This window comes from Cibotium barometz, chromosome 24, assembly GCF_041138505.1.
Source record: "Cibotium barometz isolate CiBa-2024 chromosome 24, ASM4113850v1, whole genome shotgun sequence".
Lineage (NCBI taxonomy): Eukaryota > Viridiplantae > Streptophyta > Polypodiopsida > Cyatheales > Cibotiaceae > Cibotium > Cibotium barometz.
The window spans coordinates 8,709,728-8,737,005 of NC_141069.1; the positions used below are offsets into that span (position 1 = coordinate 8,709,728).

General features: G+C 42.8%; 1 protein-coding gene across 1 annotated transcript; it reads right to left on the bottom strand.

Moving 5' to 3' along the window:
• Positions 1-5,114: 5,114 nt before the first annotated feature.
• On the bottom strand, positions 5,115-9,302 carry LOC147624879 (pentatricopeptide repeat-containing protein At2g39620-like). The gene is made up of 2 exons (XM_086818118.1): positions 6,531-9,302; positions 5,115-6,473 (listed from the first exon to the last, which is right to left on the bottom strand). Exon 1 carries the CDS (start codon positions 9,063-9,065, stop codon positions 6,618-6,620), a length of 2,448 nt encoding a protein of 815 aa, XP_086674244.1. The 5' UTR covers positions 9,066-9,302; the 3' UTR covers positions 5,115-6,473; positions 6,531-6,617.
• Between the last annotated feature and the right edge of the window lie 17,976 nt (positions 9,303-27,278).

A 27,278-nucleotide genomic window follows, 5' to 3' on the forward strand; every position in this document is an offset into this window, starting at 1 on the left:
TTAATCACCAATTCAAATTGTACTAGTAAGGTATTTTATCAATCGACATTTATTTTAGGTAAAACATATATTCCAAAACAACCTTAAATAACAAATCCTAGAACCTAAGATCGGCTCTGATACCAATTGTAAAGTCCCGCAACCTAAAAAGGGGAAACCTTAAGATAGTCTACTAAGTCTAACAAGAGAAAAAATTTCCTACTCGTTGACACCTCAACCGTGTAAAGATGCTAGGATACGACTAATAGGTAAGACCTAGTTCTATCCCGCAGGGGGAGCGTGGTCTCCTAAATGACTCTTAAAATCGAATCACCCATAGAGTGATTGACCTTAACTTGGGCAACCTCTATTCTTGATTCCCAAAAACAATGCTTTTTTTCCATCCACGACGCGAGGCACAGTCATTGGCCTAATCTTCTAGAGTAAGGTTACCTAGGACCTACTTACCTAACGTAGAGCTTTCAATTAATTTTGTTGGAAAGTTATCTAACTAATCGAGTCCACCCGTCCATAGGATGGTGCCCTCAGGGCATTCCATCCTCCCACTTTCCACCCAACTCACACATCAATTTTGTTTTCTGATTAGTCCTACCACGTTGTGCGAGATATATAAACAAGCTCCTTAATTAGAGACCTTACATTCGTTAAAACAACCACTTAACAATGATACAATAGTACTAGGAAATGAGGGATTTAATTAAAAACAGATACAGTGTTCATATCCAGATCAAGGCTTATTTTATTCCACCGATAATCTAGAATTCAGTCTTCTAGTCTCCATAGACTAGGCAATCCCTACGAGACCATACACCTCGTCGTTGTGATAGATGGCCTGTCTCCCTCTCAGGCTTTGTCGCTTGATTCTCCCGCTCCTCGAAGGGATGTCTACGCGCTAGGGTAGCTAGGGCAGGCTTATTTATCACACTAGCCTGGGCCCACATAACTAGGCAGGATTCATAGCACTCTCCCAAACCAACAAGTTCCAACTTCCCAATAGTAGGAGGGATACCTTGGACCGACTTTGGGCCTCACTAACATAGGAGGGGATTCATTGTTGCTAGCACTCCAAGAAGTCTGTCTAACTGACCAGTTGTGTGAACACATGAATTCTTACGTGCACAATGTGCTATGGTCCAAGTGGTGTAAACATCACGAGAGAAAAGATGTGGGTGGTTTGTAACTTCTTTTGAATTGTGTAAGGTCCGACCCATCAATGCATGAACGATTTTCAGTGGTCTTTCTTTCTGTGTGGATAATAAAGCGTTACTTCTATTGTTAACTTCATCAGCTGCTCCTAGTTTACTTTCCCTAGTTTACTTTTAGATCCGACAGCTTTAATATACGACGATGAGACACGACTCTCTCCTAATCTTTGATCCCACTCGAAGGGGGTCTTAAAGACCCCGTGTGATATAGTGTTGAGATAAGTCGCGCGCAAGGCAGGAGAGGATTTGCAAGTTCATAACGAGACACAAAGACAGAGAGAGACAGAGAGAGATTTTCATTTGAAGGCTCCTTGTAGGTTGACAGAGGGCACGAAGAGAGGGGTTCTCACCTTATCTTACCAACTTGGAACTACATCACCTTCCTTGACCAGCCTCTCCAACTGTAACCGGCCTCCTTTACCTTCCCCCTAACATATATAAGCAAACAGACCAGAAAGAGATTAGCTACACTCATGGAGAGGGTTGCTGGTTGAGAGAGAGAGAGAGAGAGAGAGAGAGAGTTTCGAAGGCTCCTTGCAGGCTATGTTCAGTATGAGAAGTATGCAGCTACGAGCGGCTTCAACCCAGAAGTAAAGCTAGGAAACATCGGCGTGTACAAGAGAGCGCTGTCAAGAGTGTAGGCAACACTATGGTTGTTTTAAGGAAGCATTGTTTACGCTAGCACCGTCTTCAAAATGGGCACAAGAAGAAAGGCGGGCCGAGAGGTGCTGAATAATGCATCAAAACAGTGTGCGCTAGGGGGCGATGAATCCTATCGAGCAACTTTAACCAGCTCACCCATAAATGCATTGTATTTGTGAAATTCACCATCATGGCATTCAAAGACAATACCGAACAATACTTAAGGATCAAAGCAATTTCATGCTACCAGCATCTTATTATTTTCCATGTGAGCTTCACTGCATATCACTTTTGCACCAGCTTGCTTATAACAACAGATTCAGCACCTTTCATAGGCCATCCAGTAGAACACATGGAATCCAACTCACTTTCATCCTCATATTAAAGACACTCTTTTGCATCAACATTTCAAGTAAAAAGAAGCCATGGCTCTCACAGCTGCATTATAGTCCCCACAAGCACACTGAAAGTGTTTAGCATCTCTGATTTGCATAGATACCTTGTCTGGATAGCAATCATTACAATGCTGCAAGTTTTGGACAACATGTATAGGTGTTCCCTAGGGTGTACCGATTATGGCACATACTCCTCGATGTTCCCACAAAACACATTTGATGTCTCATAATACGCAATGTGAGGACAAAAGGACGAAAGCACCATATGTACGAGAGATCAAAGCAAAACCACAGCATGAAATATGTGAGTGAGTCTATATATAATGGTGAGTGAACATATGTACAAGAGCCGTCTAATGTGAGGTGACTCTGAGTAGAAAGACCAATGCAGAAGCAGAGATGATGTCAGAGCTGAAGCATGGTCGATGACGAAGGCTGCACCCGTGTCACCAGAGCTTGCACCACTCGGGACAACAGCCCTCTCTGTTCCTTACCACTTCAGGTACGCAACACCCATGTCACCAAAGCTTGCACCCTTAAGTATGCAGCACCCTTGTCACACCAGAGCTTGCACCCTTCAGGTCTTGTAGCACCCTTGTCATCTAAGCTTGCACCACCACCACTCGGGACGGCAGCCCTCTCTGCTCTTCATCTACCACCTCAGGTACAGCAGCACCCTCGTCACTAGAGCCTGCATCACCTCATCTTCCATTGCCACTACCAACTCGGAGTGCCTCTGCATCCACCGACGTGAGCATTTGACACCGACTACCTTTCGGAGTGCTTTGCCTCACATCAACGTGTGCGTACCTGATTTGGCGTCGATGGTGAAGATAAGCAAAGAGTGGGCTGTTGTCACGATGGTGAGAGCTGAGGCAAAAAAGCTGCAGCGCCCTATGCATAGCACAGGGGGCTGCTGTCCCATGAGCTGTGGAGAAAACACTGATGTGCTAATGTAAGCACTGATGTAAACACAGATGTAAAGCCTGATGTAAACGCTGAATGTGGGTTGATGTAAACGTAGATGTAAAGCCTGATGTAAAACGCTGATGATAAATGCTGATGTAAACGCTGACGGTAGCAGAGAGGACTGTTGTCCCACGGTGTGGCCTGTAGCAGAGAGTGGGCAGATGTCCCATGAGTGGCCAGATGAGAAACGCTGATGTGTTGAATGTTAGGCGACTATGATGAAGCTGTGTTGTGTAGAGCCCAACAGAAGCAACAGCAGCAAAATATGGTACCGAATATGTGCAATGAAGTGATACACACTAGTGAATGATGAGGCTGAGCTATATATACTGAGGGGAGCTGCTGGTCAGCCAGCCTAAAGGCTTGTAGGCTAGCAGCCAAGACAAAATTCCCAAATAAGACCAAAAAATGCCCAAAAATTTCCCCGTCTTAGAGCTGGGAAAAATATTGTTTTCGCACACCCCCTCTCAATCCAAAAAGGGGACCATGAGAGAAGATGATGGATGCCAGGGTCCCACACTAACATACTGACATAAGGAATGTATCCCCTCTCGAAAAAAAATCTGATAAGAGGGCGATCGTGACAGCAAAGGTGGTGAAGATGAGTGGATGTACATGGGTTGATGGTCTCCCAAAGTAAGATCTTGAATGGGGCTTTCAACTGAGTAAGAAGTCCCATTCCTTGTGTGGTCTAGATCAGAGTTTGGAGAAACAACTTCTGGTGAGAAGAATTGGTCCTCCGGGAGTGCGGGTAGAAGATCCATGCTGTGTGCTCTCGAGGTCTTCAATCCCTTTGCTCACGATAGATCTAATACCATGTGAGGGCAAAAGGACGAAAGGACCATATATACGAGAGATCAAAGAAAAACCACACAACATGAAATATGTGAATAAGTCTGTATATATATCCAGATGAATCCAAGAACATGCCCAAATTCACCTTATAAGAAAGTGCATTTTATAACCTCATGGTAGTCATCCATAAGAAAATAAACCATCAACTCGATCATGCATAGTATAGACTAGATACTACGACATCTCCACTAACGTCATTAGTACCCAATAGTGGGTGTAGAACTTGGTATTAATATATGCTTCCACACACACACACACTCCACGCGCGCGCACACACACATAAGAGCATACATTTATACAAAGGTATGTGTACTAAGTTTCTGTCAAAGCTCCAGAGATACAGGGCAAACTCAGCCATAATGAAGCCTAGCACTAAGGATCATAACAAATAGAAAGAATTATTATAACGAAAAGGTAGTTGATAGGACATATGCACCACTAAAGATAGAAATAATCAACACAATATCAACTAGTTGCAACTTGGACAAAAACTTCACAATGTGAAATTTGCATGTCCGCTAATACAGCATAAAGATATACCTAGATGAATCCAAGAACATGCCCAAATTCATCTTATAAGAAAGTGCAATTTATAACCTCATGGTAGTCATCCATAAGAAAATAAACCATCAACTCCATCATGCATAGTATAGACTAGATACTACAACATCTCCACTAACGTCATCAATGCCTAATATTGGGTGTAGAACTTGGTATTAATATATACTCCCACACACACACACACACACATATAAGAGCACACATTTATACAAAGGTCTGTGTACAAAGTTTCTATCAGAGCTTCGGAGATACAGGGCAGACTCAACCATAATGAAGCCTACCACTAAGGATCATAACAAATAGAAAGAATTATTACAACAAAAAGATCGTGCACCACTAAAGATAGAAAGAATTAACACGATATCAACTGGCTGCAACTTGGATGATAACTTCACAATGTGAAATTTGCATGTCTGCTAATACAGCATAAAGATATACCTAGATGAATCTACGAATATGCCCAAATTCACCTTGTAAGAAAGTGCAATTTATAACCTTATGGTAGTCATTCATAAGAAAATAAACCATCAACTCCATCATGCATAGTATAGACTAGATACTACGACATCCCCACTAATGTCATCAATGCCCAATAGTGAACATATATATAATGGTGAGTGAACATATGTACAAGAGTCCTTTGATGTGAGGCGACTCTGAGTAGAAAGAGCAGTGTGCAGAAGCAAAGATGATGTCGGAGCTGAAGCACGGTCGATAACAAAGGCTCGTGTCGATGTGAGGCAAAGCACTCCAAGAGGTAGTCGATATCCAAGGCTCGCGTCGGTGGATGTAGAGGCACTCCGAGGTGGTGGTGGCAGCAGAAGATGAGGTGATGCAAGCTCTGGTGACAAGGGTGCTGCTGTACTTAGGTGGTAGATGAAGAGCAGAGAGGGCTGCCGTCCCGAGTGGTGGTGGTGCAAGCTCAGATGACAAGGGTGCTGTAAGACCTGAAGGGTGAAAGCTTTGGTGACAAGGGTGCTACGTACCTGAATGGTGCAAGCTCTGGTGACAAGGGTTCTGCGTACCTGATGGGTGGTGAGGAGCAGAGAGGGCTGCCGTCCCGAGTGGTGCAAGCTATAGTGACACGGGTGCTACGTACCCGATCCAGTGTCGACGGCGAAGATAAGCAGAGAGTGGGCTGCTGTCCCGATGGTGAGAGCTGAGGCAAAAACGTTGAAGTGCTCTATGTATAGCAGAGGGGGCTGCTGTCCATGAGCTGTGGAGAAAACGCTGATGTGCTGATGTAAGCACTGATGTAAACGCAGATGTAAAGCCTGATGTAAATGCTGAATGTAGGCTGATGTAAATGCAGATGTAAAGCCTGATGTAAACGCTGATGTCAGTGCTGATGTAAACGCTGAAGGTAGCAGAGAGGGCTGCTGTCCCACGGTGCGGCCTGTAGCAGAGAGTGGGCTTCTGTCCTGTGTAGTGGCCAGATGAGAAATGCTGATGTGCTGAATGTCAGGCGAGGATGATGAAGCTGTGTTGTGTAGATGCCGGCAGCAGCAGCAGCAGCAGCAGCAACATATGGTACCGGATATGTGCAATGAAGTGGTACACAGTAGTGAATGATGAGGCTAATAAGCTATATATACTCACGGGAGCTGCTGGTCGGTCAGCCTAACGGCTGTAGGCCAGCAGCCAAGACAAAATTCCCCAAATAAGACCAAAAAATACCCAGAAAAATCCCCTTTTTAGGGCTGGGAAAAATACTGTTTTCACACACGCAATGCCAACTTGGGGCATGGCCTTCCTCCTGCATTTTGTGGGAAAGCTCTTCTAGCTATATGTGAATGCTAATGCTTTGGAAATGGTTTTTGCCCCAATCAGAAATAAATGCACAATCCTATTAGCATCAGTCCACAAACAATCTCCTGGCTGCTTCCACGCTTGTTTTCATTGCCTCAACATTGTTTGCATCCTCCTACATGTCCGCACCTGCATAAATGATACATATGCTGCAGCAACCTTTTCATCTAATCACACCTAATCACAAAGCACGTTCAAAGGCCTTTCTTCCGAGCCCCACATTGCCCCACTTTCGGCAAGCATCCAACACAGTACACCACATCAAAGGACCAAGACAGAATGGCAATTTCTTGATAATTGCTACCACCCTGTCTAACTGGCCTGCACGACCTAGGAGATCAACCATGCAAGTATGGTGCTCCATAGTTGGACTGATGCCATAGTCTCTGCTCATAGCCTCAAAGTACGTCTGGGCCTTATCCACCAGACCGGCATGACTGCATGCATTAAGAACACTGACAAATGTGACCAGATTTGGCTTTTCACCTTCTCCTTGCATTCTGTCAAAGGTATGAAAAACATTTTCAATTTCTCCTAGCTGAGCATATCCTGCAATCAATGCATTCCATGAGATAACATCTCGAACTAGAAGGTTGTCAAAAACCTCCTGTGCTTTTGCAAGCAAGCCACATTTGGCATACATGTCAACCAATGTGTTACCAACAACAAGGTCTCTTTCTAATAACCCTTTTCTGGCAAGCTCAGCATGTATTTCCCTACCCTTGTCTATGGCTCCGATAATGCCACAAGCTTTCAAACTGCAAACAAACGTGACAGCATTTGGAGAGACTCCCTCTGATTGCATTTGTTCAAAACGATTCAGTGCTTCATTGCAACGCTCATGTTCGGCATATCCAGCTATCAGTGCAGTCCACGAGACCACGTCTCGAACTGGAAGCTTGTCAAACACTTCCTGTGCTTTTGCAAGCCAGCCACATTTGGCATACATGTCGACCAGTGCATTGCCAACAACAAGGTCTCTTTCCAAAAACCCTTCCCTAGCAATCACTCCGTGTATTTCTCTGCCCTTGCCTCTGGCTCCAACAATGCCACAAGCTTTCAAGCAGCAAACAAATGTGACAGCATCTGGACAAACGTCCTCCAGTTGCATCTGTTCAAAACAGTTCAGTGCATCCTCACCCTGCTTGTGTTCAGCATATCCTGCTATCAGTGCATTCCAGGAAATTAAGTCTCGAGCTGGAAGTTTGTCAAACACAGCTTGAGCTTTTGCAAGCAAGCCACATTTGGCATACATATCCACCAGCGCATTGCCGACAAAAAGGTCTCTCTCCACCAACCCTTTTCTGGCAATCTCTTCATGGATTTCTTTGCCCTTGTCTGTGGCTCCAATACTGCCACAAGCTTTCAAGCTGTAAACGAACGTCACAGCATCTGGAGAGACCCGCTCGAGTTGCATCTGTTCAAAACAGTCCAGTGCTTCCTTATTGTGCTCATGTTTGGCATAGCCTGCGATCAATGCATTCCATGAGATGACATCTCGAACTGGAAGCTCATCAAACACTTCCTGTGCTTTTGCAAGCAACCCACATTTAGCATACATATCAATCAGTGTGTTGCCAACAACAAGGTCTCTTTCCAACAACCCTTTTATAGCAATCTCAGCATGCATATGTCTGCCCTTGTCTGTAGCTCCAATACTGCCACAAGCTTTCAAGCCATAAACAAATGTGACAGCATCAGGAAAGACTCCCTCAAGATGCATCTGTTCAAAATTGTGCAGTGCTTCCTCACCACGCTCATTCTTGGCATATCCTGCAATCAATGCAGTCCAAGAAACAACGTCTCTAACCGGAACCTTGTCAAACACTTCCTGTGCTTTTGCAAGCAAGCCACATTTGGCATACATATCTATCAAAGCGTTACCAACAACTAGGTCTCTTTCTAGCAACCCTTTTCTATGAATCTCCATGTGTATTTCTCTACCCTTGTCCGTGGCTCCAATATTGCCACAAGCTTTCAAGCCGAAAACAAATGCAGCAGCATTTGGAGAGATCCCCTCAAGTTGCATCTGTTCAAAACAGTTCAATGCTTCCTTGCAATGCTCATGTTTTGCATATGCTGCAATCAGTGCAGTCCATGAGACCACATCTCGAATTGGAAGGGTGTCAAACACTCCCTGCGCTTTTGCAAGCGAGCCACATTTGGCATACATGTCAATCAAGGCGTTGCCAAGGAAAAGGTCTCTTTCCAACAACCCCATTCTCGCAATCTCTGCATGTATGTCACAGCCTCTTTCCACATCTTTCAGAGCAGCACAAGCCTTGAGTAAGGCTACAAAAGTAGCCCGGTTAGGATGTAAAGAATGCTCTTGCATTTTCTGGTGAAGGATGAGAGCAGGCCGTGACTTCCCACACTTAATGTAACCTGTGATTAAAGCATTCCAAGAGCACTCATTCTGATACACCAACCTGTCAAAAACCTTCTGGGCATTGCATATGTTTCCAACTTCCACCAGCATCAAGACTAGGTGATGTCCAAGTAATATATGAGCCCCCAGCCCACTTTCGCACGTGTGGGCGTGCAAGCGCATCGCATAAGCTGGGTTTCTCCCTTTAGTGCACTTGCACAAGGTGCATACAAGGTTCTCAATCGCGGGCTGGGGCGGCATCCCTTCTTCAGAGATGGGAGAGCGCCCTCTAACCTGAGACCCACTTCATCCTCCTCTCGCAGCACTGCGGCGTGCATCCTCGCACAAGACTTTTCCTCTTCTTCTGTTTTCTCGAGCATGTCTTTAACCCTACTTCAATCCACACCAACAAGGCTGAGCAGCTCCTGCTCTTGTGTTACCTGCTTAACCCAACCCACGCTTCACATCAAACTCTCGGGCAAAGCAATAAATTTTCTCACTTACAAGGAAAAGTTTTTCATAGTTTGTAGAAAATAAAATTTCTCACTTTCAATGATTTTATTTTATTTATTTATTTATTTTGGGGAAGGGAGAACAAAGCTGCCAAATCACCCACACTCAGGCACATGGAAGGATATGTACATCCAGGTAACCGCGGGGAGCTGGACAAGGTTGGAACACACAACACATCGCTACGCACACACCCAGTTGAACCACTACACCAACTTCCATTGGTTCTTACAATGAAATTTTTCTTTCAAAGTTTGTTTGAAAAAACATAATATTTATGTGTGGGTTTCTAAGGGTATTTCTTAGTCAAGTTTTCCTTCTTACCTTCACTAAGACTCCACACTTAGACTCTTGGCTGTTAACAAACATTTAAGCTTTATTGGCCTGCTCTACGGAGCATTTGGGTTCGGTAGAATATTATGCATAGGTTTTATGGAAGCCCCCTTATTACTATATTTATTAAAGCCTAGGCTCTAATAAGATCCAAAGATGCTAAGTAGCGTACAACTATGCTACTCCTGCCATTCACTAACTTTTACATCTGTTAAACCATCATTTCCCATTCCTTCTTGTGGAATAGGGAATAACCATTCCTCTCTCTCTCTCTCTCTCTCTCTCTCTCTCTCTCTCTCTCTCTCTCTCTCTCTCTCCAATAGGCACTCTCTCTAGAGATAAGTCTCTTTGTTGTTTCCTCTTACATTGTTTCCTCTTACATACTACTAAATGAAACATGTCAAGATTATCTTTTGTAAGAACAATGAGATGAGGATATCATTTTGGCCCCCTATTGTATGTGGTTTCCACTCGTCCTTTGTTATTAAGATTCAAAACAAGAAGTAGAAAGAGAGAGCATTTAGAGACTTGTGAAATACTCATCAATTTATGGTGTAATGCTTTGCACATGATGATGTTTTTAGTTTCTTCAAGCTTCTTACCTTAACATTCAAGTGACTCTTAAGACTCTTAATAAGAAGTAGAAAGAGGGAGCATTTAGGGCCTTGTGAAACACTCATCAATTTATGGGGTAATGTTTTGCATATGATGATGTTTTTAATCTCTTCAAGCTTCTTACCTTAACATTCAAGCGACTCTTAATATTATATGTGATTTTGGTTTCATTTTTGGATTTGAGTATAATTTTGCTTAGTTCGAGATCATTTGTGTCTTTAAAGATCAAAGATTTGATTGTGTTGTGTAGCCATTTATATAGTAGTGATGTGTGGACATGGCTAATGATAGGCTAGGGTACTTTTTTCCTCCTTTGGTGGTTTTTCCCCCCTAGCGTGTATACACACTAGGGGAAAGTGACCTTGTTTAGTGAAGCTGTAGTCCCTCAACAAGCATTGTCAACACCAGAAGTATGAACCCATCTAAAGCATGAAACTGCATTGATCACAAGAATGGAAGTCTCAAGGGGTGTCTGAACCCTCGCGCTCTACCAATCCAATTGCTTAGACTCTTGGGCAATCCAATTTCACAGTAGCGCGTGAAGGTTAGCAGATCCCAAACTTAGAATTTGAGGATCACGCCACCCACCACGGCTTTAAGGCTTGTTGCCTCCAAATAGCTCTCCATGGCTTCAAAGAGCCCCAAGGGTGTCGAACCTCATGCTCTACCAATCCAATTGCTTGGACTCCTGGGCAATCCAATCTCACAGTAGCGCGTGAAGGCTAGTAAATCCCTGACTTAGAATTTGAGGATCACGCCACCCACCATAGCTTTAAGGCTTACTGCCTCCCAATAGCTCTCCGTGGCTTCAAAGAGCTCCAGGGGTAGGTATGGCTCTCGGTCTCGCAGGAGGGTCATTGGCTCTCTTCCACTGACTTTTGGCCCTTCCCTTTTGTAGGGGTACCATATCATTGTTCTCAATCCCCTTTAGGCTGCAAAAGTATTTGCATGCACTTAGCTCTACGCACTCATTTTTTAAGTGCAAGTAATGGCATACACATCCACTTCGTTATATTGTAAGGAATCCACCCTTGCATGCATATGCATTCACTAATATTCCTGCCTTAGTGTGGGCCTCAATTGGCATGCATCCCTCTTGGGTAAGTATAGACTACAAACTGATGGCCAAATTTTCTCTATTAATGTTTTTTTTTTGGAATCATCAGGATGACTATGCACTTGGATTGTTGTTAGGCGATCCTAGAATCAGATCGAAATTGATTCTTGAGGCAAACGATTCGACTATGTCCGGTCGTATGTTTGTACGGTCGTTCTAGGTAAAAAGTAAGGGCTAAACCTGCTATTCCCTTGCTACCTTACTACGCTGAGACTGTATGCACAAGGTGCATATTCCCTTGCCAACAATATGAATCGAGACACGTGAAGGTCTGCTCACACTACAAATCTTCATGCTTGTGCGCATCTTAAATGGAAACAACACAACTATTTAAAGCAATGAGACTGGTGTGGTGCCTACCTTGGAGACACGAAACTTATTTAGTGTTGCGCCCAACGGCTGAGTGGCGAGACAGAGTGCACAGTCGGACCACTTCCCACATCGTGAGCACCACCTCGGTATTGCACGTGTGAAGGTGGCGCCGGCTGTAACCACTAGAATAGTTGTTGCCAAGATCAAGAAGACAAAACTTAAAAGGGTGGCTGATCACTACTGCAAGGAGGTTGCACGCTGCTAGTAGCTCACAGCTAGTAGTGAGAAGTTAAACATGGTCATAGTCCTTAGGAAGTAGGAGTCTCTGTGTCGAGCAGTTGCTTTATAATTAATGATCCTGCAATGATTCCGGAAGTAATCCAGTAAACAAAGAGCAATGTTACCATTCACTATGTCTCTGTGTTACTCTCTATAATGTGTTGAATAAGAGTGTTGTGTCTATGTTTTAATAAACATGATGTGCACTAGAGAGAGAGTGAGAGAGTTATAAAGCAGAGTGAGAGCAAAGTGAGAGTATGTGGAGTTATAAAGCAGAGCGGTGTTCTGAGTGTCCCCATGAAAGCTCTAGAGATGGTGTTCGAATCCAGAAGCTCTGGGTGAGTGGCTACGCGCCTCCCACGGCATTGCTTGACTGATCTGTTAGGGAAATCGATGAGAAACACCTGGCGATCCTGCTAGGGAAATCGATGAGAAACACCTGGCGATCCTGCTAGGGAACTCTATCGCAACTCCGCTGCTGGAAAACTTCCTGTTGAGGTAACTCTACTGCAACTCTACTGGAAAACTTCCTGTTGAGGGAAGCCTCTACTGTTACTAGGCCGAAAATCTTTTCTATTTGGGAAATTACGACGGAACACAAAAGTCTCTGCCTGCTGAGAGCATTCTGCACCTTTAGGCAAAGGAAACTTTGAAAGAGAAAGTTATGGTTGTTCTGCTCAAATTGGTCTTGCTAGAATTAGATCCCTAAAATAAGTCTACGGAGAAGCCGTAGCATGGAGGGGATTTTCTAGGAAGTTCAGTGTGGAGAACCTTCCACCACACAACCTAACTAGAAAAAATGGAGTCAGGCATGCCTTTTGCATGATTGTGAACTTGAGGATGGAGAAAAGTAATGCCTTCCAAGAAACCCTCTAGGAAGCTCGCAGTTGGTGGGAGTGTCTCGCATCGTTCTTCCAATCAGGAAGATAGTGTGGAAACTTTTACAACCCCACATAAGCAAGAGGGAGCGTCAGATTTCAAGCACAATTTGGACCAAGGAAAGGAATGCAAGAGCTAGAAGCTGTGCACAATCCAGGTTCAGAAAGCCCAAGAAAGGTGGAGTAACAACACCAAGAAGAACAACCACAATAACAAAATCCCTAGAAAAGGTTCAAGGGAGCCATAGCATCATTAGCCAAAAATTTATTGGTGTTCTCACAGGAAAGAAAGGGGAAGATGTAGATCTGCATGTAAGGAGGTTTGAGCAATACTGGAAAGTGGCCAAACCTCGGGATGTGGAAGAACCGGAGCTGAGTGAAATCCATAGAGATGCTTTCATGAACACCTTCAAAGATAGAGCTATGGAGTGAGTGTCAAGACAGCCACTTCCAGACTTATGAAGAGGTCATAACTGCTTTTCTGGGGAGATTCTGCAAGTTAAAGTCTACAACTCAACTCTATGATCAAATGAGAGAACTCTGACAAGAAGACATGGATGTAGAGGCCTATGCAACAAAATTGGTGAGCTTGAGGCAGAGAGTGGCGGAACAAGCCCAACCCTCAATGCAAATAGTTGTAGATTGGTTGTCCAAGGGCTTAAGTAGGCAGAAATTAAAAAGGAGTTTGAGGAGTTGGTCGAGCTGGCCAAAATGGCAGAAAAAAGAAGTCAAGAAAGAAGACAAGAGAGAAAGCCCAGGAAAAGTGTCACAATTGAGGAGGAGGATTCAAGGCGAAACCTCACAATGGCAGTAAAGAAAAGGAAGGACAGAAAGAAGAAAACCGCGAGGGCACAAATGAGCCCTAGAGAACTTGTGCTACAGGTGAAGTAGCTATGCAAGAGATGAAAAAGAGAAAAACCTCAAAATTTCGTAAAAATTTGTATTGCTATTAATGCGAACAGGAAGGCCACCTTAAGGAGGAGTGCATAGTGCCACCAACATGTACCATTTGTAACATGTACAATCAAAATACATGGAACTACAAGTACAACTTGAAAAATAGAGCTCCCATGGTGAACAATATGGAAGGAGCAGAAAGAAGACCCCCAGGGGGATGGGAACGTATGGGAGAAGAGGCCACCAAAATTACTCAGGAAGAAGAAGCCAAGGAGACGCTGGTGGTTCTACAACCTTCACGTGGTACTATTGTCATCAACAGCCTGAGCACACCAAGGCAGAATGTGCCATAAAGAAAAAACATGATGAAGAAAGATAGGCGAAATTAATGGAACTCAAAGAAAATCCGCCAAATGCCAACATGATGCAGACGAATGACATACGAATGGAGGTTTAAGACATCTTGAAAGTCACAAAGGGCAAAAGCAAATGAATCTGGTGTAGTAATCACTCCCCTAGATAATCATGACTCACCCAAAGCCCGCAAGAAGGCAGTTGTGGACTGGGAACAGCAGGAGAAGGTGAGGATCTAAACCACTAAGGAAGTAGAAAGAAGGCAAGGCAAGCACAAGGAGGGTGGCTCATGCGAAGTCATCGCAGATCACTCAGAAGCAGGCGAAAATCTACACAAGATGCGTGTAGAGCACAACAATGAAATCTGCTTGGAAGAAAGCAAGAAGGATGCTGATTGGTTGCAAACCAATGTAGTATCAATGGTATTGGATAGAAGGTTCAAGGCTAAAATCTTGATGGCATGCATTGAAGGACTAAGCAATGAAATGAAGCACTCAGAAGAAGAAGAAACCCCATAATGCAGTAGAGTGCAAGCTGAGGAACTCCCAACAACTAAAGATGATGAAGTGGCCAAAGTCACAATCCAACTGAACAAAGTGCTCATCAATGATGTAGTATTGGATGGTGGATCCGAAGTAAATGTCATTACTCAGGAAATTGTAGTGGGGTTGGGTCTCAAATGGGAGCCCATTCCATTCAACATAAGAATGGCAGATAATAGAACGGTGGTTCCTTAATGAATTGTCAAGAATGTCCAAATGAAAATCAAACAAGTAGACTTCAAAGTCAACTTGGTGGTCATAACCAGTGAAAACCACACCGAGTCTTACCAGGTGTTATTGGGAAGGCCTTGGTTGAGACATGGCAAAGTAAAGCAGGACTTGGGCAGAAACAGAATCTCTATCAGAAAGGGGAAGCAGAAAGTTCATGTTGATATTTCCGATGTAAAGGGATCAGTAACACCCACTCAAAGGCCCATTCATGCAGAGACATTCAATATCTCAGACGGATTTGATGATGAAGAAGAAGACATAATACTCTGCAAACATCCCAATGTGGTGCCCTTCTTGTACATGTTACATGTGGATGAAGTGATGGGGCACTATGCGGAAGTGAAAGATAAAAACGAGGAAGAAGCAGCCAAAGAAATGAAGAAAAAAGAATCACATTCCGTAAAATAAGAAGGCTCAAGGAGAACAAAACTGAGCAAAACCATGCAGGAGAAAGCCTTGGAAGAGATTGAATGGGCCCAGAATCTGGAGCAAGAGGTTTGAGATTCAAGAGATCCATGATTGGGTGCAGAAGAAAAAAGAGAACCAAAAGAAAAATGCTGCGAAATTAAGCCCAGACAGACTACAAGAGGTGAATCAGGGAGATGAAAAAGAGTCTGGAACTAGAACAAGAATTCAAGCAAGAGTTGGTATCCTTACTGAAAGAATACCAAGATTTCTCTGCTTGGTCGTATGAGGACATGGAGGGCATTGACCCTAAAGTCTTCTAGCACAGCATCAATTTAAGAGAAGGAGCCATACCAATCGAACAACAGAGGTACAAAACTAACCTCAACTATGCCAAACAAGTCAAAGAAGAAATTGACAGACTACTAAGAGTAGGTTTCATCGTGGGTTGAATCTCCCTTGGGATGAGCGTGGCCCTTATACCGCTAGTAGAGAAATCTGCTTCGATATCCCAATTATGGTAGTTCCCAAAAAGAACATGAAGATCAAAATTGTGGGGCCTTTTGGCTGCCAATTCAGACATCAAAGATGAGGACGCCTACTAAAATCATACATTTTTTTTTGGGGGAGGAAAGCCGCACCTACCTTTGATCCCTTTCCACTCCCGTTTACGGACTCTTTGTTGGACGAGGTAGCTCGAAAGGAAATGTACTCATTTTTGGATGGATTCAATGGGTACAACTAGGTAAAAATGGTTCCAGAATATAGGGAGAAAATAGCCTTCATCACTGAATGGGGTGTCATGATGTTCGGCTTGAAAAATGCAGCTAGTACCTTTCAAAGAATGGTGCAAGAGATCTTCTATGATTACTTGACAGACTTCATGAAAGCTTTTGTAGATGATTTTAGTGTGTCTGGAGATAAGGCAAAGCACATCATCATTTAAGGCTGTGTTTGCAAAGATGCAGAGATACAAGGCTTAAGCTAAATCTAGCCAAGTATGCATTTGCAGTGAGATCAAGAACACTGTTAGGACACATTGTGTCAGCCCAAGGACTGGCCATAGATCCTGCTAAAGTGGAGGCCATATCCAGGATGTCTGCTCCTCATAATATTAAGCAAACAGAGAGGTTCCTTGGTAAGGATAAGTTTAAAATATTTAGCACATGTGGCTAACCCATCATATGCACTTACCAAGAAAGATACAAAGTATGAATGGGGTCCTGAGCATCAAAAGGCATTCTAATGGCTAAAGAGCATGGTGTCAACTACACCAGTAAAATAATAACCACCCCAGACTGGAATAAAATGTTCCATGTGTATGTAGATGCTTCAGACAAAGTAGGTAGTGCATTGATGCAGGAGAAGCAAGAGGGGTATATACAACCCATTCATTATGCTAGCAAAGCCCTAACAAGGGCGGAAAGCAACTACATCACAATAGAGCGGAAAGCTCTCTCAATGATTTATGCTGTGAACAAAAGTTCTAACACTACCTCTTGGAAAACAAGTTTGTTTTCCACGTGGACCATCAAGCCCTGATTTATTTGGTGAACAAAGCTTTTCTCGTGGGGAATATGGCAAGGTGGATGCTTCTATTGCAAGATTTTGATTTCACCATCCAGCACACGCCTGGCAAAGAAAATGTAGTGGGGTAGACTTTCTATCCAAACTGGATTCTGCTCTAGATGGAGTGGATGACCAACTCCAGATACCAACCTATTCACAGTAGCAGTTGCAAAAGTGAGAGAAAATTGGTATTATGATATGATGCAGTTTCTAGAGGATGGAACTTTCCCCGAAGGTTACACTACTGACACAGAAAGAAAAGGATTGCCTTAAGGAGAAGGAACTTCACTATGATTGTAGGGCAGCTCTACAAGAGAGGCATAGACCAAATCCTACGCAGGTGTGTCCCAGACCATGAGCAACAAACAATATATATAGAGAAGCACACTGTGGCATTACCGGAGGACACATGGGCGGAGAAATCATAGCCCGAAAAATTTGCAAGTAGGCCTATGGTGGCCAACGGTCAGGGATGCCAAACATTATATTTCCCATCTTGCCCATACTGCCATTGTTTCCATTCATGAAGTGGGGATTGGATTTTGATGGACCAATCAAGCCACCCACAAAAGGTAGCAAGTGTGAATACATCATTGTCGCGCAATTGATTATTTCACTAAAATGGCCGGAAGCAAAAGCTGTGTTCCGTAGAAAAGGTGGTGAAGTTCCTCTTCAAGGACATTATTGTTGCTAGGCATGGATTGCCGGTGGAAATAGTCAGTGATGACCTAGGCACCCATTTCATGAACAAGGTGATGAAAGGGTTGATGGAAAAGTACCTAATCAATCACAAGAAGTCCTCCACCTATTACCCATAGTGCAATGGCCAGGCAAAATCTACCAACAAGGTTCTAACCAAAATCCTAAAGAAGATTATAAATGCCAACAAGGATGATTGGGACCAAAAGCTAGATGCAACCGTATAGGCATTCCACACATCTTACAAAGTCAACAGGGCAAACACCATTCAAACTAGTCTATGGTGTTAAAATTATAGCAATGTGATAAGCTATGGTGGATCAAATGCTAGAATCAACATCATTAACAAGGATGATTGGGACCAAAAGCTAGATGCAACCGTATAGGCATTCCACACATCTTACAAAGTCAACAGGGCAAACACCATTCAAACTAGTCTATGGTGTTAAAATTATAGCAATGTGATGAGCTATGGTGGATCAAATGCTAGAATCAACATCATTAACAAAGTGATTAGATGATAATTAAGATGTAATTAGTTATTAGTAATAGCTTAGTTATTAGTGAGTAATTAACTAATAGCTTAATGTAGGTATGGATAATCAAAAACCAGCCAGTTCTCATTAGGCCAATGCCTCAATTTATAGAGTTTACATCCAAGCATCTAATCCCACTGATTTCTCCTTGATTCACTCCACCTCTTTTGCTTGATTCTCTCCACCTCTCCCAGAATATCTCCACACTTTCTAAATCTTCTCATGCTACCCTTTATTCTCTCCCAGTAGATTCTTCTCACCTTTTCACAAGTTCTTTCACATTTACGGATTCTCTTTTACAGCCTCTTGCCAAGGGCTTGTTCCCGCACACACCCTATTCACTTGTATATTTCAACACCTCCCCTCAAGTGAATAATCCTAGAACACCTGGACCCTATACCAAGTTTCCCTCTTACTTGATAGTCTGCGACCAGTGTCTAGCACACCTCCCCTCAAGTGAACTTAGCACACCTCCCCTCAAGTGAACTTAGCACACCTAGACCCTATACCAAGTTTCTCTCTTACTTGATAGTCTGCGACCAGTGCCTCAGGTCCCTAAACTCATAGTCCTTGACACTCTCTCTCTATGTGTCCAAGGCTACTACAAGTGCCCGCGAGACCTTGACTAAAGTGCTCACACATACATCTACCACATGGCCTACATCATCGGTGGCTTAGAGGTGATTTTACTCTCCTTCAATGCTTCCTCTAGCTTTTCTTCTTGGTGTGGATCTTCCTCTTGGAACGAGATGTTCTTCTTTTTTCATGGCTGGGGCCATGAGCTTGTCCGTCAGTTCTTGCTCCATGTGAGCAACATGTTTAGATGTTTTGTTGACAGTTCTTTTGGGCTTTTGATGTTTATCTTGTGTCATTATGCAATGCAAACCCAAATCTATGCGGGAGGTCTTACCTCTTGCCTTATTCTGGACAAGGACAGTGTCTGATCCCATTTTTACACTGATGTAATGTGCCCAATACATAATGCATATAGCATTCATTCTTATGCACATTCCCAAGTGCAACTCTGGCTATGAATAGTCTTGAATTGGAGTGTGATTTGTAGGCATTAACCAAGGGTTAAATGCAAAATGATGATTACCACAAATTTATCAGCACCAGAAATTACATTACATCAAGGGTAACCAATACGGAATGGTCGGAGTATCAAACCATCTCTCAATTGCAATCTAAAGTTATAGGGATCTGTATACCTAATGGTTAATTTGAACCCTCAATTGTACCAAAATATAGTGATTAGTACTGATTAATCACTGATTAGCAAATTAATCCTCTATTTTGTGTGCAAAAAATAGAGTATGTGGGGAGCCCAGATCTAAGGCCTTAGAGTTCAAATGAGCTCAAATGCCTTCAAGGCCATCAATAGCAATTATTCTAGTAGAGGATTAAGCCAAGAAACATAAGATTTGACCAAACATTCAATGCTTAATCTTTGTTTTACCAAAGTCACCTGCAAATTTGAGGAAGAGCTTGGATCTCACTGTAGACTTGATCAAATCAAATTCTGACTTCACCAGCTTTTAGAGCATGCTTGAAAATCCCTGGGGCTAAGAGGAATTAGACCCATTGCATTGGATGAAGTAGAAATCTTTGATTTGCTGTAGAAAAATGGCACCCACTAATCAGCGAAAATCGGCTACGTTTCTTGGCAGTTTGCGCTTCTGATTAGCTTGGCTGGAGCAGCAATGAGGTAGCTATGTTGGGCTAGAAGGGTTTGGGCTAATGTTGAGCCTACAAGGAGAGGGAGCTCCTCCACTAGCTGGGGGTACAGAAAGCTTCTTGAAAATAACTAAAAAATTGATTATTTTTTAATTATCTACTAATCTTAATTAACTAGATAATGGGCTCATAAACTTGATGGATTCTAGGCTTGGCTCTGATACCATGTTAAAATTACAGCAATGTGATGAGCTATGGTGGATCAAATGCTAGAATCAACATCATTAACAAAATGATTAGATGATAATTAAGACGTAATTAACTAATAGCTTAATGTAGGCATGGATAATCAAAAACCAGCCAGTTCTTATTAGGCCAATGCCTCAATTTATAGAGTTTACATCCAAGCATCTAATCCCACTGATTTCTCCTTGATTCACTCCACCTCTTTTGCTTGATTCTCTCCACCTCTCCCAGAATATCTCCACACTTCCTAAATCTTCTCATGCTACCCTTTATTCTCTCCTAGTAGATTCTTCTCACCTTTCCACAGGTTCTTTCACATTTACAGATTCTCTTTTACAGCCTCTTGCCACCAAGGGCTTGTTCCCGCACACACCCTATTCACTTGTATATTTTAACATATGGACTAGAGGTAGTAGTGCCCATGGAATTTATGGTGCCCAGTTTGAGAGAGGCAAACTAAGAAAAGCTACCAATGGAAGCATATCGGGAGCTCATAGCCTTAAAAGATGAAAGATAACTTAGCTCTCTACAGGTGGAGATAGTGTAGCAGAGAAGAAAAGCTTGGATTGACAAATTCTCAAGCACATAATTTTTAAGCAAGGATACCCTGTATTGGTCTACAACTCCAAGTTGGGATCGCACCCAGAAAAATTCAAAATCCGATGGATAGGACCATTCATGGGGGTGAAAAACCCGGTCAGTTAGAATGCCTTCACATTAGAAAACCTGGATGGTATGCCTTTTTCCAAAACAGTGAATGGGTTCAAGATGAGGAAATACAAGGGACAACCAATGAAAGTTAAACCAGAAGAAGAACAAGTAGAGGACAAGGAGCTCGTTTGAAGCATCCCGTGGCATGATCTCACTAGCAAAAAATGACCTGGAAAATCCAAAAAGCAATAGAGCTGTGAAAGAACTCCGTAGGCGTGGCCAATCTATAGAAGAACACAATTCCACAAAACAAATCAAGGCCAGGACAACAAAGAAGCAAGTGACCAAGTGTACGCTAGCCAAATCCACGTCAACAATGCGAATTGCCCTTGAATTGCCACATGTCGGCATAAGTAACCACATGAAAGACAATTGTCACAACGACATTAAAATTCCACATGCAACAGTAAGGCAGGAGGTGGCGAGCAAACTTTAATGCCATGATGCCAGGACGGCGGGGACGATATGATTTAGGAGTCAAATCACATCGAGAAGTGGGAGGTCAAAAATGACTATGCCCCAAGAAAGGAAGGAAAAAGCATTGCAAAAAAGAGCACAAGGTACCAAAATGTGCATACTCTTAACCTGCTTTCTTGCACATAGCTCTCTCACCAACTCGCCAAACGCTGTCTTAGAAGACAAAGCCATGCCAAAGGTTAGAAAGAGTCTAAGGCCAAACAAAAGGCCATAGAAAAGCCTTTGCATGCCAATGATGATTCCCGAGATGAGGAAAAAGAGAACATCAAGAGTGGGCAAGGAAGTGCGGCTTTGAAATGTTGCTCGATCACCATTGGGAGGATCTTCAGGACCTCGAGGATGGAGGAAAACTCATCAACCAGTTTCTTGAAATGAACACTGTACATGTGGAAGGGAAGGAACCTATCAAGATCTCGGAGCTCGCAGTGCACCATGCACTAGGGTTGTCGATGGGTGGCGGACGGAGCGTTGGGTGCACAAGCATGAAGCCTAGAGTGGAGAAGGAGATTCCCAAAATAGGCAACATGCATCAAGTTAAGGATGTTGTAGATGAGACTAGGCGAAAGCAATTTTTTTTCTTTTTACAAAATGTAATGTTCATGGGAAAACCAGAAGACACAAGAACTACAAGCTGCTCTCACGGGGCAGCAGAAGCAGGAGAAAAATTCAAATGGGCCGCCATCTACAAGGAGAACTTGGCAAAAAGAGCGGCCACATGGGCCAAGGAAAAACAGCCCACGATGGTGTATGCACGCCCAAGGGCTATCACACAAGCCGCTAGGTTTGTGGATCCTAGGACCGGAGAATCCCACGCAGAACGACCACACCGTGAAGCTGGAGGATCCTCAAAACCCACCAGAGTGACCTTTATCTCTTTCAAAGATGATCTGGATGATGAGAAAGAGTGGCAAAAAATTGCCCAGAAGTCCAGCAAGAAAAGAAATCTCAGAGTAAACGAAGAGCAGCTGCCTAACCCAGACAAAGTAAAAAAGCAGAAAGCAAAAGAAGAAAGAAAAAGACAAATGGAAGAGAGACAAAAACAGGAAGCCACCCAATGGGCAGAAGTAAAAAAGAAGAAAAAGTTGGAAGAAGAGAAAAGGGAAAAGGAGGAAGGAGGAAGAAGAGAGAAAGAGGAAAGAAGAGGAACAACAGAAAAAGAAAGAAGAAGAAGCTCAAAAGGGGAAGCTATGTAGGGGGCTCATTTGTCCATATCACCGGAACTGCAACCTTGGGTGGCAGCCTTAGCACAGAAGATGCAGGAAAGACCAAGCCACAACCCCAAACTACCCGAAGAACTAGAGGCACAACTTCCTACCCACCAGCAACTACACATGAATAAAGGGCTTATGACTGTGGCCTAGAGCACCCTATCTTATGCCCTTGCTTCTATTGAAGACTATGAGTTAAAGGCCCAAAACACCATCAATGAAATGTGTGCTCATCGAAATCACCAGCAACATGTACCACTCAAAAATGTTGTAGCAAAAGCCAAGGACCTAAGCGCATATAATGGCTCAGCATAACATGGAAATGCAGAACAAGCTCACTCTGGTGGAGAAGGCCTTAGTCTAACAGAAAGAGCTAAGTTAAGGGAAAATCATAATCCTCACCAGCAAGAAAAATATGCTCAAAGCTCAGGTGGACAGGCTTAGAGCAGAGTTAGCTGAAGCACAAAAGCCAGCCAAGGTCTAGGGCATATCATCCAAGGGCTAAAAGAAGAAGTGTTAGAGAGCACAACAGTATTGGTGGTCGCCCAGATAGAAGAGGTCCAAGCCCTGAAGACCTAGGAAGAAGAGGAAATCATGTGTCTTCCACTTGATGCTAAAGTGGCAATCATAAAAACAACGAAGGCTAGAATCAGCAAGGTTTAGAACCAAGCCCTGGGAGCCCTACTAGAAATTCAAGAACAAATGGCTTGCAAGGCTCAAAAGGTCATCCATGACCTAGACAAAGATGATGACACACAGACAAAGAGCAACAACAATAGCAACAACAACAACAACAACAACAGCAATAGCAACAGCAGCTAGCAGCTTGCAAGTGAGGGGTCCCCCAAACCAAGCACTTCCAGAAAGAACAAGCAAGTAGAAGACGATGACCAAAACTTGGTGCTAGCCCTGAACACCACTGCTTGGAAGGCAGCTCACTACTGGGAGAAGGAGGCTAAAAAGCTAGGAGAAAGAAATCAAGAATTATACCAGGAATTACAGAATGCCACACCCTAGAAAGAAATCAAGAATTATACCAGGAATTACAGAATGCCACACCCTCCTAGGAATATGCAAAGATCTTTAGAGAAGCCATGGAGGACAGAGATAAGACCAAGACACAAGTAGAGGAATAAAACAAAAGCTTGAGAGGAGCACCAAGTTTGAAATTGAGAAAATCAATGAACTGAATGCGCTAAATTAGAGATGCAGTGCTGTCTAGAGAATGAGGCTCACCTCAAAAGAGAAAGGCTCGAAGATTGTATAGAGTACAAGATGGAACTCCATAAGAAAATAGAGGAGGCGCATCCCAGTAGTAGTGAAAAGGGTACGGTAGACCCAGAAGACTAAACTACAATGGGTGCTGAAGCTACGTGAAGCAAAAGAAGAGGCCACCAGGCTACAAGCAGAACTCACAAAGGTGAAGGCTAATGCGGAATAAGCCATAGACAACCTAAAGATGCTACCGGCCGTGCCGTTGTGCCAAGGAAAGAGCAAGGAGAGCTACTGGTTGAGGTCTAGAAGCTGCAAGATGCCAACCTTGCTCTAAACAAAGAAAATGTGGGCCTGAAAGACAGGCTAGCAAATAGTTTAGCAGCCTCACGGGCCAGCACAGATAGCCCCTTGTTTGAGGCCTACCATGTCATGCTCTTAGAACTATTGAAAGCTAACAAAGAACTGCCAACATACTTTCAAAACGAAGATAGAATAAGGTCTATCCTGACTAGGAAACCCCTTCCTCCAGAGAATCCATGCTCCCAATACTTGTTCTCTCATACTCCCGGAGGGAAGGAAGATGCTGCCACCACGAAGGATGCAACCACCAACCAGCACCGATGTTTGGAAGTGGGGCACTGGAGATCCAGATGCGGAAAAGACACAAAGCCCACTTCCAGAAGATCCCACAAAATACGAAGAAGCTGCATCAGTCGAGTGGAGGCCTATCCCCATTGCAGAAAAGGAAATTCTAAGGCAAACCCCACTCCAACGGGTGGTGAGAGTTTTTGACCTGCAAACTCTGTAGACCAACAATAGAGGTCTTGGGTGCTGAGAAGAGCAGGCAACAAGGTTGACGAGGATGCATAAGGATGCTGCTTACACAGATAATGTATACATTCCGAACTGTACTCCTCTAGAAATGTTCATAAGATTTAAAAATAAATTTGTCAAGGGAACAGGTTCCAGAGTAGATGCTCCAACACCGAGTGTGCCAGGTGTTGCACCCAATGGCTTAGTGTCGACATCATGCACAGTTGAACCACTTTCCACGTTGTGAGCACCACCTCGGTATTGCACGTGGCAAGCTATAACCACCAGAATAGTCATTGCCAAGATCAAGAAGACAAAGCTTAAAAGGGTGGTTGATCACTATTGCAAAGAGGTTGCACGCTGCTAATAGCTCACACAGCTAATAGTTAACAGCCAGTAGTGAGAAGTCAAACATGGTCATAGTCCTTAGGAAGTAGTAGTCTCTATGCTTTGTAATGATCCTATGTTATGGCTCACCCTAGCCCTCCTTGAAACACATCCAAAAAGAGATTACCTGGTGAACCGCAACTGTCGTGGTGGGGATCTTTCCAATGGCCAAGCTCGTAACTCTTGAGGTCTCCAAACTCTACAACTCCTTCCACCGCGTCTCTCGTGAGCGTTATCACACCGCCGTGTTGCACTACGGGTCCTTGTCCCTCCTCTCACCTCACTTCACTCACACACACTCACTAGCATGCATTAGGGAGAGAGATTAGCAAAAGCAAGACTCAATTGCACAATGGGAGAGTATGTTGTATTATGAGAGAAATTCACTTATATACATGGCCATAAGTGTTCACACTCACTTAAACTGTGGCCGGCCAGGCACTTTAGGCTCATAAGAGGCCTAATGCTATTACAAAATGACTACTCTCATAATATATCCATGAAGTACATCATTTAGGACTTCATCCTAACTTGCTACTACATGCTCTTGAGCGGGAATCGCCATAAATACTCCGTCACACCATTACGGGCGCCTGTCCAAGTTATAGCTTTGGACACCATTGCTTCATATCATGATCGATTTTGGCTTCGGACGACCAAGTCCAAAGTCGAAGAGCTCGATGATGTCAGCTTTTTGATGAACCCTAGAGCGCCTTCATCGGATATACGGTTTAGGAGATACGGGCCTCCAAACAGGGGTGGTTTCCAGAGTCTTCCCCCCCTTCCATGTGAAACTCAGGTGTTTCATGCTGTGAAACGATTTTCACGTCACGCCGAACTTCACGAAAAATTAAATTTTGATTTTTTTCCCCCACGTGAAACTTTGGTGTTTCATGCCGTGAAACGGTTTTCATGTCATGTTGGACTTCACGAAAAATTAAAATTTGATTTTTTAAATTTTATTATTATTTTTTCCACGTGAAACTCTGGTGTTTCATGCCGTGAAACGATTTTCACGTCACATCGGACTTCACAAAAAATTAAATTTTGATTTTGATTTTGATTTTTTTTTATAGCGTGAATTGGTGTTTCACGCCGTGAAATAGTTTTCACGCGTGAAGCAGACTTCACGCGAAAATTAAATTTTGATTTTTTTTATTTTTCACGATGTGTTTCCGTTCACGTCCGATTTCCGTTCATGTGATTTTTCCATTCACGCCATTTTTTCATTCGTCATTTTTTCGTTCATGTCATTTTTCTATTCACGTCATTTTTTCGTTCACGTCATTTTTCCGTTCACGTCATTTTTCTATTCATGTCATTTTTCCGTTCACGTGGGATTTTTTTTTGGAGGCTAGTGGGAAATACGAATTTCCCTTTTTTGAGAGGAATCTTTTTTGAATTTAAAATGAAAGGGATTGGGCATTTTTCCAAAAAAGATAAGTGGAATAAAAAAAGTCAACCTTTTCATGACACACCTTACACCCTTTCATAAATGATCCCCAAAATGGACAAATTGATAACTTATGAGCATCTTCTCATTGAATGCTCATTAGTGAGTTATGTAAAAAGTGATTAAGGATTTTTTCCTCTTTTACACTAATCAAGGACTATAATTACCACTAAATCCTAATTAATTCACACAAGTGAGTATACCATTGGATAGAGCAAAGAAAAACTAATCTTTGTGCATCAATAATTGTGTAAATTAATCTAAATTAGAGGATTAATTAGACTCTTAATTATAGTCTCCTCTTTAAGGCAAAATTAAACAAAGAGAGTCAAATTTCTCCAATTGATCAAAAAATTGATGTGATTAGGTGTTTTAATGCATTTAGATGCTCTCAAAACACTCAAAAATCCCAATTTCGACTACTCATATGATTAATTTAGACCTCAATTAACACATTTTCTAAATTTTTAGCCTCTTGAGAACAAGATTAATCACCCTTAATGATAAAAACCAGTCCATTAAGAGAAATTAGTCAAATTCAAGGATTTTTTGATGGTTTTAAGAAATTTTTTGAAAGATTAAGCTACTCCTAATGTTGCTAACACTCTAATCCAAACAATTTCAACCAAAAACACACAATTAAACTAAAATTAATGATCTTAGATCTATGTTTAAACTAAAGAGAGCTAACATTCACTAAGAAATGATCTTAGATCTATGTTTAAACTAAAGAGAGCTAACATTCACTAAGAAATGCATTCTCATGCATTGTTTAATGCAATGGATGCAAACTAAGCCTAATACAAACTATGTGCAAGCCCTAAGAACATGAAAAACTACAAAAATAACAAATTAATCTAAAATTTAAGCAAAAAGCATTCTTTTCAAAAACAAAAAAGAGAGCTATTCTACACCAAATCTCACACAAATCACCATCAAATCCACATCTTTTTCATGGAGAACCATTAATCAAGATAATGGGCAATGGGTTATGCGTAGATTAGAGGCAA

Bases quoted from the DNA above. Each gene is read 5' to 3' on its own strand.
- LOC147624879 (XM_086818118.1), bottom strand. From the start codon at position 9,065: ATGCCGCCCCAGCCCGCGATTGAGAACCTTGTATGCACCTTGTGCAAG.